General features: G+C 40.9%; 1 protein-coding gene across 3 annotated transcripts in view; it reads left to right on the forward strand.

Annotated features, from left to right (window-relative positions):
- The first annotated feature begins 216 nt into the window (after nt 1-216).
- Nucleotides 217-16182, forward strand: part of aplp1 (amyloid beta (A4) precursor-like protein 1) — a 32710-nt gene continuing 16744 nt past the window's right edge. For 2 of the 3 annotated variants that reach the window (XM_044207664.1, XM_044207666.1), the window contains exon 1: nt 218-483. In XM_044207664.1, coding sequence (XP_044063599.1) covers nt 418-483 — 66 coding nt within the window. In that variant the 5' untranslated portion in view covers nt 218-417. Of the gene's footprint in view, nt 484-16182 lie in introns of all 3 variants that reach the window. The other variant, XM_044207665.1, reaches the window with a different exon arrangement.

Genomic DNA, 16182 nt, shown 5'->3' on the forward strand with positions numbered 1-16182 from the left:
AGCTTGAGGAGATAACTATTTAAATTCACAAAGGAAAACTGGTAAGTAATGTTAATTCTAATTTCAGATGGATTCTCCCTTTAAACTGACGCAGAAACTCAGCATGCCAGCCTGCCGTGCATTCTCAGTCCATCCCCACCAGATGTCTCTCTTTACTAAGCCACAGTGAGGACGCCATGAGTAAAGCCTGTGATAAATACCCGCAGAAACAGGGCTTGGTTCTGTCAGACTTCATCCACAGAAAATCCCAGGCTGCCATTGGCAAGAACGAACAGGACGCAGCAGATATCGCAGGAAAGCGCCGACGAACGCAGTCTCCATCACGACTTCAGCTGATGTAACCAGACAGCGTATATTGGAGTCAGTTATTTTACAATAGCAACTTCGTCATTAAAAGAGACAAAAGAAGGCGAGAAAATGGGACATACCGCAATACCTATATTGATGGCTGTATTGTCCTACTGCGTGTGGGAGAACGTCGAGGTAAGAAGAACACAATCTGAATCATATGGAACGATGGCGCATTGACATTTTCCTGTATGTTTAGCTGAATGTCGATGTGACTTGGACAAAATGTTGTATTTTACTTCATGTCGACATTACACATGCCAGGCACACAGTTGCTCCTATCTCCATATTGCTGACACGCACTCTTATCTGGGGCAGGTTTAATTTGTAAATGCATCCTTGAGCACCGTCCCATGTCAACAAGAGTAATGACACGCAACGTCCAAAAAAAAAAAAAAATACATACAACTATGCAACGATAGTGAAAGGATTTGAAATACAAATACTGCGATAGGATCTGAATGGGAGCTTACACTCAGGACGTAAATACAAGAGACTTCATAAAGATGTGGTTTATAGTGTATTTGGCTCGCTGCGTCAAGTCCGGGCCTGTGTCGGACATGAAAAATGTCACACAGGCCTCTCTCTCTGTGGAAGGATGGAGATCAAATCCCATCTCATTGCGTCCCATCTGGCCTTGCCAGAGGAAGAAATGATCTCGCATCCGTCCTTTAGAGGAGTGGTGTAGCTTGAGCAGGATGGAGTGATGCATATTCATTAGCTGTTCTGTGTTATATTTCATGAAAGAGCACTGAATAGATTAGAAAACTGACCAATATAATCTTGCAGTGAGAATCAGGAATTTAAGGCACTGTGGCGCATGAACCATTCAGGTTTTGAATGGATCATCTTCTTTCATGTACCTCGATTTCTAAATATGTTGCCTTGAATATACATCTGAATACACTGGTCATCCAAGAGGGGATGACTGTGATTTATCATTGGACATGCAGTGCATGAGTGTGATACAGAGTGTACTAATGAGAGACGTGCTTTCATGCTATTAGCATCTGTTTCCATCAATAGGCAGAGAGAAGATAGTGAAAGTCTCTTGTACAGAGCGACAAATCAATGGGCCACCAGCTGCTCCCACCTCCCTCCTGCCTCATCACGACTTCCAGCAGACACACAGTTTGATGGACTCGACCTTTATTTCTCAATAACTTGTCAGTCATTCATCATCTCCCCCCTGCGACAGAACTGAGGGCATGGATTCAGGTTGGAGCATGGCCCCTTGTGTGTAGGAGCAGGGTGGTGTCGGAGGTGCGTGTGAATGTGGAGGGGGAGGAGGGAGGATGAGTCATGATATCCCAGCTGGAGCTGTGGTTAAGGTTCAGGTCAAATGTACTTTTCCACCTGGAAATGAAGAGTGAATGAACCTGCTGCTCCTGATACAGTATCTACAGTAGTAGATGAAATACGGGGCATCTTGACTGTTGGTTCAGAGTCTCCCCAAGTTCCTAAGAGGATTTGTGAGATGTTTATTTATTAGTCATCTTCCCACAGTGAGTCTGTAAGTCATAAAGCCTCTCCTTTCATTCTGAAATAATTTTCACTTCTCTAAGAGCCTTAGTGGGATTACTGCTAGGCTGAGGAACAGGCTTTAGCTTCATATAAGGAGACCTGCCCATGAAGGTTTACGCTGAAGATTACACTGTGAGAGGGTTGGCTGGCCGGATTACTCTGTGGTATTAGTCCTAATAAAACTGTCAGCTTCCCTTAATTTACTCAACATTCATTCAGCTGAAATGTGTGAATTGGACAAATTTGTTTTGATCTCTCTTTTATAGTGTAATATTTAAATTTGTTAGCGCATTGGGATAACGTCTAATCAGAATATAATCACATTTGTAAATGTTAATTTTCAGTCAGTGTTCTGGATTAGTGAAGCCACAGTCATTTCTTTTAGCTGAAATACAAATTCATCATCATCCCGTCTTTTTCTTGTGTTTGGACAGACACATTGATGCCAGGTTGTCACATATGGCAAGTGGCTACCCAGGTATATCTCAGCTGTAATAGCACGTTGCAGCACCCACTTAGCTAATTGACACACAGTTCGTATCCTGATATAAAAGGTCATGCATGAAAAGATGACAGAAACAACCATCTTCATGGGCAGCCTGTAAATTTATATCATGTAGTCTGACATTCATGGGAGTTTGGATTAAATTAAATGTGTTTTGTGTTTCAGTAGCATTTATGTGGGTTACTTTCATCTTTAATAGGAATGGGCAATGTGGATAACATATCACAATATAATTTTGGTATATATCATGTTATAGGGGTGGGCGATATAACAATATATACTGTGAGATGATATGAATTTGTCAGCTGTCAAATGAGATTTTGCTATCCCATTTATAGCACGTTAGCTATCCCTTGAACAGCTTTGGCTGTAGTAGGTCATTGTTGCAAATCAATGAGCAGGACTGCTTTATGGCAGTATTAGATTTTTAGATTATTTTTACATGAATGCGATGAAGTAAGCCTACTTTGATTTTTCAGGTATATCATTTACTAGGTTTGTTGAAAAACAGACATTCCTGGCTAGTTATTTTATCCAATTTCTCAACTGAATTTTATTATATCACAATATTTATACAGTGGATATTGTGATCAGGACTGCAACTGCATCTTTTTCTAACTGTGCATAACCGGTTCTCACTAGGCACATACATTTTGCTACATTACTGCACAACCTCAGTCTACTTAAGTATTATATTTCATATTTTATTTTATTCTATTTTATATACAGCATATTATATTTTCCCCCTATACTTTAACTTTTGCACTATTTTTGTCTTGTCTTGCCTTAGACTCTCTTTTTCTCATTTACTTGTGTGATTTTCTTTTGTACAGTTTTGTATGTGCATTGCTGGAGGGAGCCTGAGAACAAGAATTTCATTGCCAACGACTGCTTCATTGTAGTTGTGCATATGACAAATAAAGAACTTAACTAACACTTAACTCAATTATCAGTTAATATTAATATCTGACTATTATTTTCTCGATTAATTGATGAATTGTTGGTTCTATAAAATGTCAGGAAATAGTGAAAAATGCTCATCACAATTTCCTAAAGCCCAAGGTGACATATTCAGACAGCTTGTTTTGTCCACCAACACTCCAAAACCCAAAGGCATTCAATTTACTATCAGAAAATAGTGAGAAAACCAGCAATCATTCACATTTGAGAAGCTGAAACGAGTCAGTTTTTGGAGTTGTTGCTTAAAAAAGATACTCAAATGAGTATATCAAAATGGTGGCCAGTTATTTATCTGTACCGACTAATTGAGTAATCGTTTCAGCTCTTATTATGAAATGAAATGACGTATACGATTATATAGGATTTTATCCATATCGCACAGCCCTATCATGATGTAGTTAATAATTCTCAATGGAGAAACTGTTTATGGATAAAATTACCAGACAGCAATGCCTTGTCTTGGAAAATCCAAGTACTTCATCACATTGATGCAAAACTTATTTTAAAAAATCTTATATTGTCATTTAGCAGTCCTGGTCATTGATTTGCAACATTTCCTGCAATGGTCTAATACAACCAAAGATATTAAAGAAACAGCTACTTCTGCAGAAATGGTTCAGCAAAATCTCCAACAGTTGACAAATTTATATCATCCTTTGGTATATATCTTCATACCACCCAGGCCTGCTCTTTAAGATCATAAACATTAGGGGATCACAGTGATATTGTGTATACTCACATATCAACAAATCATAAAGCCAGACTGCAGCTAGCTACAAAACCCCCACACTGGAAAATCTGATTTAAGAAAGCAATCATACAATCATGGCACTTGTGTGTAGCCATATTTGATAAAAGGGGGGCCAGGGACTATAGGTATGCTCGGCTTTAGTCAACCACTTCTGTATTTATCAAGATAAATGACTGCAGTGTGAACCTGAGCCTGAGCACTCCAGTCCAGAGAGGCTGCAGAAGAACAGCGGTGGCGGACCCAGAAACAAACCTACTGTATCTGCAGGTTTCAGGAAATGCAGAAGGTCTGGGAAAGCATAAAGTGAGGAAAGGGAGGGAGAGAATACGCAAGGAAAGAGTGGAAGGATAGGAAGCACATGTTATTATGGCTGAAGATTTAGTGAAAATGGTGAGTCACAAAGTTATTGTGTAACCCCCACCACAACCACCACCAGATCCCCACCAATAGCAATTTCAGGCCTTGTGCTGGAATACAGCCATACAGAGTCATGCACCTCCCACCCCATCTGCCTTTCCATGCAGTAACGCAAGAGGATTTGTTAAAAAAAAACAAGAAAAAAAGATAAGGACAACCAGATCTCTCTCTCACGCACGCACACATACACACACACACACACACACACACACTCTGCCCTACACTCACTTAATTAATTTTAGAGTCAAGAGATAATCGGGTTCCACTAATGGATTCCCGTGTGCTTGCTATTCTCTACTATATCAGGGTGCCAGTGGGCATAAAACTTACCATTTTTATTGTGTCACGTTTTTCCCCTTGTTCTCTGTATCTGGCTTCCTTTCCAAGGTTTTCAAATGCAGCTGGATTAAATCCTGCAGAGTCATTGTGAAATGAGAGCTACACTGTACCGGAGGGAAGGAGCACTGTAAATGTGCCTTAGCAGCTGAGCTGTTACTAGAGGTGACGAACTAATGAATGATATTAATGCACCCTTTCGGCCTTGTGTTGTGTGGTTCAGAGGGCTAGTCGTTTAGAGAGTCTGGGCTGGAAATTAAAGTGTACATTTGTGTTTGTGTCTCCAGGCATGGAGTTCATCCAGCTTTTCTGCTGAAAATAAATTGACATTAATTGCACATTTGCACGGAATCCTCCCAGTAGGTTCAGGGAAGCTCTGCCAAATCCTGGTTTCGATGATTCAATCTTGTATTCGGGCCTTTCTGAAATATTTCAAATTATGCCTCTCAGTTGGAAAGAGTAATTCCCAATTCAGAGTTTAATAATGTTGGCTTGCAAGGCTCATCACTTCATGTCAACTCTATAGCCTGTCATGCATAACCTGATCCACTGCATTTGATGAGTTAATTTCTTTCAAGGTTACACATAATCAAGGAATAATATTAAAAAAACATTTGATTAAAACTACTTTAAGTTTCCCAAAGATTAATTTACCTTTCATCATCTGTGTACTGAATGTCAGATGCAACATATGTGTAGATTCATAGGGCAATTTCAAGCTTAAGTACTTGCAGATTAAATATGATGGCTTGCACCTGTGTCTGTAAAAGCTGAAGCCCGGATGGGACGGCTGTGTGGTTCGGATGTGTGCAAGTGTCTTCTGTGTGTGTTTGCACGTGACATAAGTTTGTCCAGTGTCACCCAGAGGGATTGAAATACTAGCAAAGCCATCCTGATCACATCCAGCTGTGGCTCCTCTCTGGAGTCTTGCCAGGCAGAGATATCAGTAAGCCTAATGGGTTGGATTTTTGCAGAAAAGTTTTAATGCCTGGGTGAAGCGAGATGTTTAGTCCTGCCGCAGCCAGTGGGAGGTTTCAGAGGGGCCCCCCGCGAAAACATCTGCAGTGTGGCGATAACACTCCTCCATGTTCAGGAGGAAAGAGACAGAGCGCAGTGAAACAGATTGCTGGTGGAGAGAGAGGGGATTGCCCTGGCACGGAGGATGATTTGAGAAACAGAGAGCGTGAGGGTGAAGGAGCATGTAGAATGTTATGTGGGTTGCAGGGTGGAGTGCATGCTAATGGAGGAACCCAGCCCTATTGCTACTCAGCCCGAGCAGCTGGGAGAGTACAGAGATCCATCTCTGTCATGTACATGTATTCACAGGTGGCCTTGAAATGAGACGAGGGGGACAGAGGCAAGAAAAACCCTGTGGCCAGAGTGGAGCACTGAGTTGTATGAAAGTGGGACTGCAAAATCTAATTTCCTTAACGGCCGTGGCTGCAGGATTTGAGAGAGTGTGGGGTTGTTGGGTCCACTGGGACTGATCAGGCCAGTGATAACATTCTACAGAAGAACATTGGAAGCTGTTCTGGAGAGAAACGGATGTACTTTTTGGCAGGTTGTTTTCGCTCTGCCATCATTTGTGCAGCATTGGCTACAAAACCCACAGACAGACACACACATTCACCACACACTTGCTGCTTTATAAAGATGGCACGCGGCAGAAGCTGCATCAATTATTGAAGGCCGTGGAAAGGTCTGGGCTCTCGCTTGTGGACGGGGCTTTGGCACTTGTCACGCACCCTCTCAGCTCTGCGATGCCACTCCTCTCTCTTCATGCTACCTGGTTTTTATGTACCCCCACCCTTCCCCGCCCTCCAGGTCAAATCCCCAGCCTCGCTCTGCAGAGCACAAAAGAAAATCCCCACGCCTGTCTCCTCCTTGCCTCGGCCCCCCTTATCCCTCCTCTCTGTATCTGCCCGAGCCTCTTCTGTTCTCCCCCTGCCACATCCTAAAGGCACTCATTATCCCTCCCCTAGCCGATCTCCCAGACACTGCTCCTCCATCTGCCTCAGCAGCTTTCATTGGCCAGTTACATCTTTTCACTTTCCTTGTGATTGTTCTTGAATAATTCATCCTCCAAACTCACCCTTGGTTTTGTTATTTTTTTTCTGCACTTTGCTACTCTTGCATTTTTTTTATTCATTCCTGATGTTTTCAGACATCTGACTCTGCCTGTCTGTATTTGCATCTGCTGATTGTCTGTTCTCACTACACCTTACTAAAGCACTTAAACAAATGTTTTACCATCAGATATTACTACAGTATGAACAAATCAATTTTGTTCAAGACATTTCAGGAGTTATTTTGTGAGGTATGTGTTGTAATTTGCCTGTTGGTTGTACCTATTTTCCCTTAATACATGCCATCAAAATATCTTTTTTGATATTTTTCCTACATTTCCCAGAATTTTTTTTTTTTTGTCAATTCCCAGACAGCTGGTATGGCATTCGGCTGTGAGGAGTATGTGCCAGCAGTAAAGTTTAGCTTGATATTGAATACTGGATATTCAATGAGTACTTGTTTTTGACATTTAATAAACTGTAAGGCAATTAAGTTTAAGCACATCAATGAACGCTTTTATTATAACCTGAAAAGACCCTTTTTGTGATCAATATTTTAAAGTGAAATTATATTTTTTCCCAAAATATGGCAACCAAAATAATTGATAGCAATTGTTGTTGTTTTTTACCAGTGTTAATGTGTTTTAGGATGGAATTAATTATATATAGAGGAGTGTGCACTTCCTGCAAAGGAGTCTCAAAAAACCCTCCCTTCCTTTGAGACAAAATGTTGCCACAGCATTTGACTTGATGCTCAGTATTCAGCAACCCCAGCATAGATTCTCCAAAGGCTGCCTGCATTGACTCTGCCTCTATTTTATACAGTATACACAGATGGCGTGTCTGTTGTAAACAACCAGGCTGGTGGTACAAACAGCTATAGATGATAGAGAGACTCAGGTGCTGCTGTGGCTGCTGTTAATCATCAACATTAGGATTCAGCCAGTGATGGGGAGAGACAAACAGTATTTCATTCGTTCCTCAGCTCAGGGTCATTGTGCTCGCCAAGGCCAAGCTATGCTAGTTAACAGCCAATACTCACCCAAGCTCGTCTGACAAATTGGATACTTTGCATGAGTCTAGCGGTGGCTTGGAAAAAGAATGTAATAAAAGTACAAAGCACAAATGGAGGTTCCAGGCCCCGGTGAGGAGTCTTTTGTACAGATTGTCTCAATGATTAAACCATTTTCCCTTCAGTTGGACAGTCTGTGGAGACTCTATGGCCTGAGGAAATGAGATAACACTAATATTTAATCTACTGAGTGATTCTGCAGCACAGACTAGCAGACTGCACAGCCAGCACACATTATCTCACCAGAGTAGCCCAGTCTAAAATAACACAGAGACGGCTAAAGCAAGACAGGACATGTCAACCCGATATGATCTCAGTTATCATTATTATTATTTGTCAGTGGGTTTGTCACTGTGCTTTCTAGTGCTACTGGCAATGTCAAGTGCTTGTGTTGAATATGATGCATACATACACTTGGGCTTTTAGATGCAAAGGAAGATGATAAATAACTCATATTGTTAAAGAGAAGTATTGCAGTGCCTTCAAGATTAGCATTTGTTAAAAAGTGGCTAGAACAGCAGTTGCACCACCTTGCTGCTTAAGCTAACTTTAGGCGAGGTGATTTCTCATGTACATCTTCACTGATAATCAGGTTATTCAAATTTGTACATATCCCATCTTTTGTAATAGTTGGTATACGCATACTTGAAGGAACTCTTGGAAAGACAGACAGTTGAAGCAAAGATAATCAAAGTTGTGTTGTAACATGCAGGCTGTTTGGCCCTGAAGCAGAGGGATCAGAGGGACATGTGACGAATCATGAAGTCAGCTACTGATTCACCACATTGAGACTTACCAAGGGCAACTAGTGTCAATCGACTAATCGCTGCGTTATATTCAAATAATATTGTATTCATATAAAAATTTTAGATTATAATAATTAGATTCATTATATCACTGTCACTGGCTGAAGGTCAGATTCCACCAGGCCATTGTTGTTTATATTCAGATGAAATTACTATTCATTCAATTAATTTGACATTTGCACTGTTATATAATTAGACATTATTGGCATAGTAAAAACATTTGTACAATATTATGGGGTAAACATTTAAGTTTTTGCTCACTCCGAAGAGACACAAAAAGCCCAACTCAGCAGGGCCCAGTATTGCATAAGTAATTTTAGTGGCGTGTAAACATCCAACAGACAGTGGGAAATATAACCAACCATTGAGCCAGCGATCAGCAACCTGCCGAGGATAGAAAGTCGAACCAAACATATGGGGACTCTTTCATGTGAGAAAGAAAGAGAGAGCGAGGCAGACTGTAACAGGCGGGAGAGACAGAGAGAGAGAGAGAGTGACATGCTTGAAATTCTGTGGGGAACCAGTTGCTACGGTAACAGGGAAGGTAGCCGGCTCCTGTGGGTGGTGTTACCATGGCAACCACCCTCAGCGGCCAAGTGATGCTGAGAGGGAGAACGTAGAGGAGAGGGCTTTTAAAAAAAGCGTGTTTACCGGTTTCGATGGGAACAAGTGAGGCAGATGAAGAGGACGACATGTGAGCAGAAGCTGATGTTAAATGTGGGAGAGCGACATCAGCCATGCTGTGCCCTGTTTCGTCAAGTTTGTCTTTATAGCAGAACCTGGTCTTTTTTTGCTTTGTGCAAGTGGCAAGCCGGCCCCAGCGGACCCAGCATTAGCTCTTTATCCTGTTGTTCATTAACAGAGCACCTCATTACCACGAACAGTAGGCCAAAGATGCTGTGCAGGCAACATACTGTCTGAGAGGCCTTGGAAGAGGTCATCCCCTCAATATGTCTTTACAGTTTGTTGGGCTAAAACTGGCCATGCTGGGTTCTTTTATTAGCGATGGTGTACATTCTGACCTCTCACTGAGAGTTAAAGACCAGTTTGTTCCCACTGTGGTGATACCACATGCCTCTGAATTAAAGCAATGACCCAACATGTTGTGAAGTTGAGTTAAATGTTATATACATACCATTATATGTAATGTGGTGTATGTATTGTATGTGGTATGGATCTGGGGTCTCTGCCACTAATAAAAACATAAATTATTGCGCTGATTTCTGATCACACCCCCTCCTCAACAAATACATATAATACATAATAATAATAATAATAATAATAATAATAATGATAATAAATACACACAACCACACACCTCAATGTGTGTGTGTGTGTATATATATATATATATATATATATATATATATATATATATATATATATATATATATATATATATATATATATATATATATATATATATATAACCTCAAAGCCTCATTTCCAAAAGATGCATCTGCTAGACAGGCTCCCAGGAGAGCTGGCACGATGTGATCAGAATTGTAAATGTGCATAAATAAGAGACAGGAGGAGCTAGATATATGAATGTTTTAACCCCTTTTCCCTCTCCATTCTCCCCCTCCTCTGTCACCACTTCTTTCCTAATACAGGATGTTACTCCATCTTCTGCTCTACTTGATTTATTGCTCTGCCACTATACATATACATTCAGTTCAGCACAGTTTTATTTATTTGGCATGTTTCAGTGTAAAAGATCAAGATATAGGATACTCCTACATCAGACACACATCAGACACAAGACAGAAGAGATTAACAGTTGCCTATTGACATATTTATGCTATCAAAGTGCAGAGAGTATCAGAGGTCATATGGATAATTTAAAATTGTACTTAAAGATTTCAGTTCCAAAGCAATGTAATGTGTTTCAAAGTGATTTGCCTTACTTCAAGATGCTGTTAGTTTCAAGAAAACACTTGAGTACAAGATAGACAGATCTGGAGAGGATACACGTACCAACTATCTGCAAAACTCAAAAAGTGCATGAAGTGACAGGAAAGTAAAAGTAGAACTAGGGGAAAGATGACATGCGGTTCCAAACGAGAATACCCAGGAAGAAAGACTTCAGTACAGATCGGCTACAAAGACAACAGAGTCAAAGGCAGAGTGACGGGCACGAGAGGCAGCAAAGGCCCAGAGTGTGAGATAAGAGGGAAGCAAGAAACAGCGTCAGATCTTATTGATGCTGGCTGCCTGCTGTTTGTCAGGGAGGCCGTAGAAAGACAGTCTGTCCTTAAATGGATCAATTATTACTATCTTTTAACCTAAACATGCCCTCATTGAGACTTTGATATTGCCTTAATCTACTTAAAACATGCTCAAGGACGTTATGTTATTGCTTTAAGACCTCCAGTCTCGTCTCCCCCTGCACAAAATACACACTGCAATACCTCACTCTACTGTAAAATAAAGATCATCTGTATATATGTCCTCGGTCTGAAATTTAAAATTGTGTTACTTCCTAATCTCCATTAACCTGCTGAATTCAGGATTTGGTTCCAGGGTGGATTACCAATGTCACAGATCCAGCTCAAAGCCAGTCTGTCTGCATTTAAATGGGGGACGCTTATTCATAACACTCAAAGCAAGCAAAAAAAAATTAAATACTGCTCTTGTCCTGTTGTGTCTCAGGATAATGATAATTTGATGTAATTATGCATTTTTTTTGTAATTAAAATATGCTGTATTATCAGAAACAAGAGGTTTTGAATTATGTGGGAGAAGAGGCAACAATATCCTGTAGAAAATAATTGTCTTAGTGTTTGATATATTTTATCTGTGACAATGCACAACATGCACTTACAAATATAAATCTGAACCTTTGAGTCCCAGATATGACTCAAGCCTAAGCCTTTTGAATGTATTTACCGTATAAATGCAGATTTGGTGAGCTTGTTTGCATTGTGTCAATCTCAATCTGCCTGCAGAAAATCCCTGATTCGGTGGCAATTGTGTTGACATTAGGATGTTTCAGATGGACCTGCAGTACTCAAATCTCCGCTAAGCCTTTGATTCCTTCAATCCCCTGAGGTAGCTCTTCAGCTTGAAGTGATATCTGCAGGCGCACAGTGTTTGGCATTAACATGTTGGCATTCCCATGTTGTGTTTCTTAACTGTGAAGGAGGTTCAGCAGTGTTATGTAACAGCTGAAATTCATCTACAATGCTACCAGAAGACGAAATCATTTCAGTTTGGCTGTGTGGAAGAAGCTGAATCTCACAGGCATTTAATGTTTTCGGACTCTCTGTTTTTCTGGCTGGATTTATGAAACATTATTACGCAGTTGTTTGTTTCCCACATATCTGTAGGATGTGATGGGAGGATTGTGAAAATGACCAATGATGCTTTGTGTTATTGTCTTTTCTGGAGAGAAAACATGCACAGTGTGGCATCATTATGGTGCATGACTCAGAAGAATTTGTTGAAATGTGGGTGGAACGGAGAAGCAAAAGTATCACAATCACTTGTCTCATTCTGAATATTGCTTAATACAGCCTTTCCATAGAACTGAGAACACCACACATTACATCTGTTTTATGTCTGTGGGAGTTTCCTGTTTGGTTCTGAATATTTTTGACAAGTTATACCACGGACGCTGTTGAAAGGCAGGATGTTTTAAAAAAAGAGCTCACAGGAAACATAGCTGGAACAATATTGCCTGCACAATGGAAGTAAAATTCAGGTGTGTGCATTATGGAGTGTATTATAAAGAAAGAAAGAGAGAAGCAGGATACATGTGAACATGATATTTATCACGAGTCATGTGAGTCCCAGCTGGGAAAGGTGAAGTCTGTTCCTGTCAGTATGGGGCTTCTGTTGAGTCCCATGGTGCTATTGTACATCAGGGGAATCTTTATCCAACTAAGGTCATGTGAGGCCTTAGCAACCTTTAGAGAAGAGAGGAATCAGTTTCTTTCCTATTCCCCCAGCCGCAGCAGCCTGTAGAGTGCTAGTTGGAAAGATATAGACTAAAACCTTGAGAAAGGATATGCCACTCTGGTCTTATATATACAGACCCCAATGGGCACAGCTCTGAGTAAACATACTCTTAAATAACCACAATCATGAAATGATTGGCACTGCCAGCCTCCAGATCTATGGAGTCTCTTGCAGAGATGCCATCTGACATGTATTTTAAGCTATACTTGAAATTAAATCAAATATTGGGAGCTGGTTTTGGCTGCTGTTTCAGACCTAGATGAACCCTAGTGATTATGGGGCCATCTGCTCCCAGTGTACCCAGCTGGAGGCTGGACCCCTGTAATCTGGACTGATGAAGCTTTATTCAGAGAAGGCTGTGATGTTTCTGCATCTTTGCAACCAAAAGTCTCTGTCATAATGGTTGGAAATCAAGTATTGAAATGATGCATCCAGTTTAGTATTTAATAAGTAACTGTACAGCTATATGTGGTTTACAGTAGGAAGCTACTGAACAATACATAAAACACGATGCAATATTTTCCGCTCTGCCCATCAGTCTCTTCTGAATAGAAAATTAATGGCTTCAATTAGCATTACTCAGAGATGTATAATAATGAGTGTCAATGTGCAGAGCTAACCTGCTCTGTCCTCCTTAGTCCCCTCTGCACCATGAGAGTCTGGAAGACTAATGTTGCTACTCTCTAATAAGTACATGCCACACCAGGAAGAGGCTTGATGGAGCCTATGAATAATTAAGCAACATGATTACAATGATGAATGCTCCCAAATCTATCTGGCCATTTAGCACTGGCCTAGGGAGGGAGGCCAAACAGCAAAGTGTCAGGCATTGTGTGAAAGCTGTTAGGGAGGGAGAGGGAGACAAGAGGGATATCAAGGATAGGGCAGCTGAGGTGGATCGAGCTCAGCCTTGAGAGGAGGCGGAGGGAGCGTAGAGAGGGGAATATAGAGAGAGTGAAGGAGGGGCCCTGAGAGCAGGAAGACACCCACTATTCAGCCATCTGTGCTGCGGAGAAGCACAAAGACATGCACATGAAGGCCTGTTTTTGTGTGTTTCATACATGCATGGGTTATGCATCGATGAGGCCTATTTGTACGTGGGTGTGTTCTCTACATGAGAGATGGCAATTGGCCAGTCCACAATGTTACACTAACCAGGAGCAATCCTAGCTAACCAGGCTTTTCACACCAGCGGTGACAAAGCTCATAGTTAGCACAGCATAGAACTCACTGCAGATAGATTTAATAGTAACTCATTTGTATGTAGTTAAGTATGTAAACTCTAGCTCTAACTCTCTCACAGCTCCAGGGAGCAACTTTGCTTTGATACTTCAAGACCGCTTCTCTTCTCCATGCACCTTGCAAGAAGGTGAAGGTGTGCCAGAACCCCTGTTGTAATCATAACTCTCCAGTTGATGCCTGGTAGCTAAGACCTATTCTATGGCACAGTTAGAATTCTGTAATGTCAAATTACAATATTATAGAAAGACAGTTATCAAAGCAAAACCCAGATCAACAAACATATCCTGGAATGTTACAAGTTGTTTAGTCTTTGTGATGTATGGTTGTTTGATTACATTGTCACTACATGGTGAATTTTGGTTAGATGGGAGATCCCTGTTGCTAAATAGGGATTAGCTCCTCAGGGGTCTGATGTCTTTATTTAATCATCAGGTGTCAGGCAAGCTGCTTAGAATCTATCTCTGACCAGAGAGTCTGTGTTTATGTAGTAGATAGTGTATTTAAGTAAATTTATATACTGCTTTAAAAACTAAAAAGTATGTACTAAAGTCCTTCACACAACATATGCACAGATACACACATGTAGCTTGTATTAATACAAATACATACACACAGGACACGTACCTCTGATAATTTAGAGCATGTAAGGTAACAAAGCAAAGTATGAAGTATAGAACAAATGAATCACAATAATACAAATACAAATGCTTTAAGTGATATCAAATGCCCCTGTTATATACATAACATGAAATGTTGCTCCCTGCACAGCAGCACTAAAAGACTCTGCATCTACTCTACATCTAAGCCTCTGATGCATTTATGGCATGGCTCTCCAGTGTACAGTCTGGCAGCAACTTGTAAAAGGTGACAAATGATGGGTTCCTCCTCTCTACCTCTGCTCTGGCTTGCCTGCCAGGGCCAGGAGATTGCATCATTACAGAGGATGAAGTCATCCTGCAACATAAGGGTGGAACAGGTGCTAAAAATTTAATTAGAACATGGTGGGAGACGGTGGAGGAACATGTAAATGTACTGCCCAGGCCCAAACCCAGCCCTGACTAACAGAAGTATTTATGTTGCAAGATCATAATCTGTTGTAAGCTCTTATTTTGCTCTATTTCCACTACTAGAGGGATATGTGTGAAAATATAATTAACCATTATATTATATCTGCATGAGCTGTTCCTCAACTTCTGGTCCAGTGTACAGTGTGTTCTTATCTCTGTGGGATCGCTTAGTTTCCTTGTGATGCTTTCTGTAATGGTGACTGTGGAGGTACACATGCAATTACAAAGTGAAGCAGGACAATCAGTGTGCAGCGGATATGAAGAAAAAAAATATATCAAGGGAGCTAACGGAGGCAAAGAACCTGGCGAAAAGGCAGAAAGCCAGTTGATGCTTAATATCACCAGGTTGTTATTAATGATGCAGCATACTCCGCAGTGGGGAGCTGTCAGGCTTCTGGGCTGTTCAGCCTCATCTGCACTAGGACATGATATGTGGGACTCTGGGTGGTTGAACAGCACTGCCTTGCCAACCTCTGAACCCCCTGCCCCCTCCATGCTTGCAGACTGTACTGTACAGAGATGCTAGTATTTTCTCATTGAGACATGGAGAGCGGCTCTGCAGCCTGTGTGTCCTTTACTGAAGAAGAAGCATAATTGTTGACATATTGTGAAGCATTATTGTGAAGCCAACTGGATCCGTGTGCCTCATTTCCTGAAGGAGACTGGGAATGTTCAGAGAGACTTACACTGCTGTGCTCCCACCACAAGAGTTTTAACACTCTTCAAGTCTAATTGGCATCAAAATGGAAATTGCATACCACCAAGACACTGGAAATCTTTGTCCGTATGTTTGTCAGTCCAACGGGAATTACAGCTATAAATTGTAGGTATAAAAAATTTACAAAATAGCTTAATCAAGGCACAAGAATGTGATTCATTCACTGGTAGCAAAAGCTATTTTTAGCTGTGAATGAAAGCCTAATCCTTCACAACAGAGGACTGTTGTCTGTGTCTATTTAATCTGTATCTAGTGAATACAGCAACAGGTCTAACTAAAGACTTCAAAGCAGTGTAAGGAAAGCACGTTTTGTATAATGTATTATTTGTGGTTACGTATTCACCTCAGCTGCACTAATTGGTAATTGATATGGGATATGGGGTGTACATGTTTGGTCTGTATGACCTAAA

Source organism: Siniperca chuatsi, linkage group LG9 (assembly GCF_020085105.1).
Source record: "Siniperca chuatsi isolate FFG_IHB_CAS linkage group LG9, ASM2008510v1, whole genome shotgun sequence".
NCBI lineage: Eukaryota > Metazoa > Chordata > Actinopteri > Centrarchiformes > Sinipercidae > Siniperca > Siniperca chuatsi.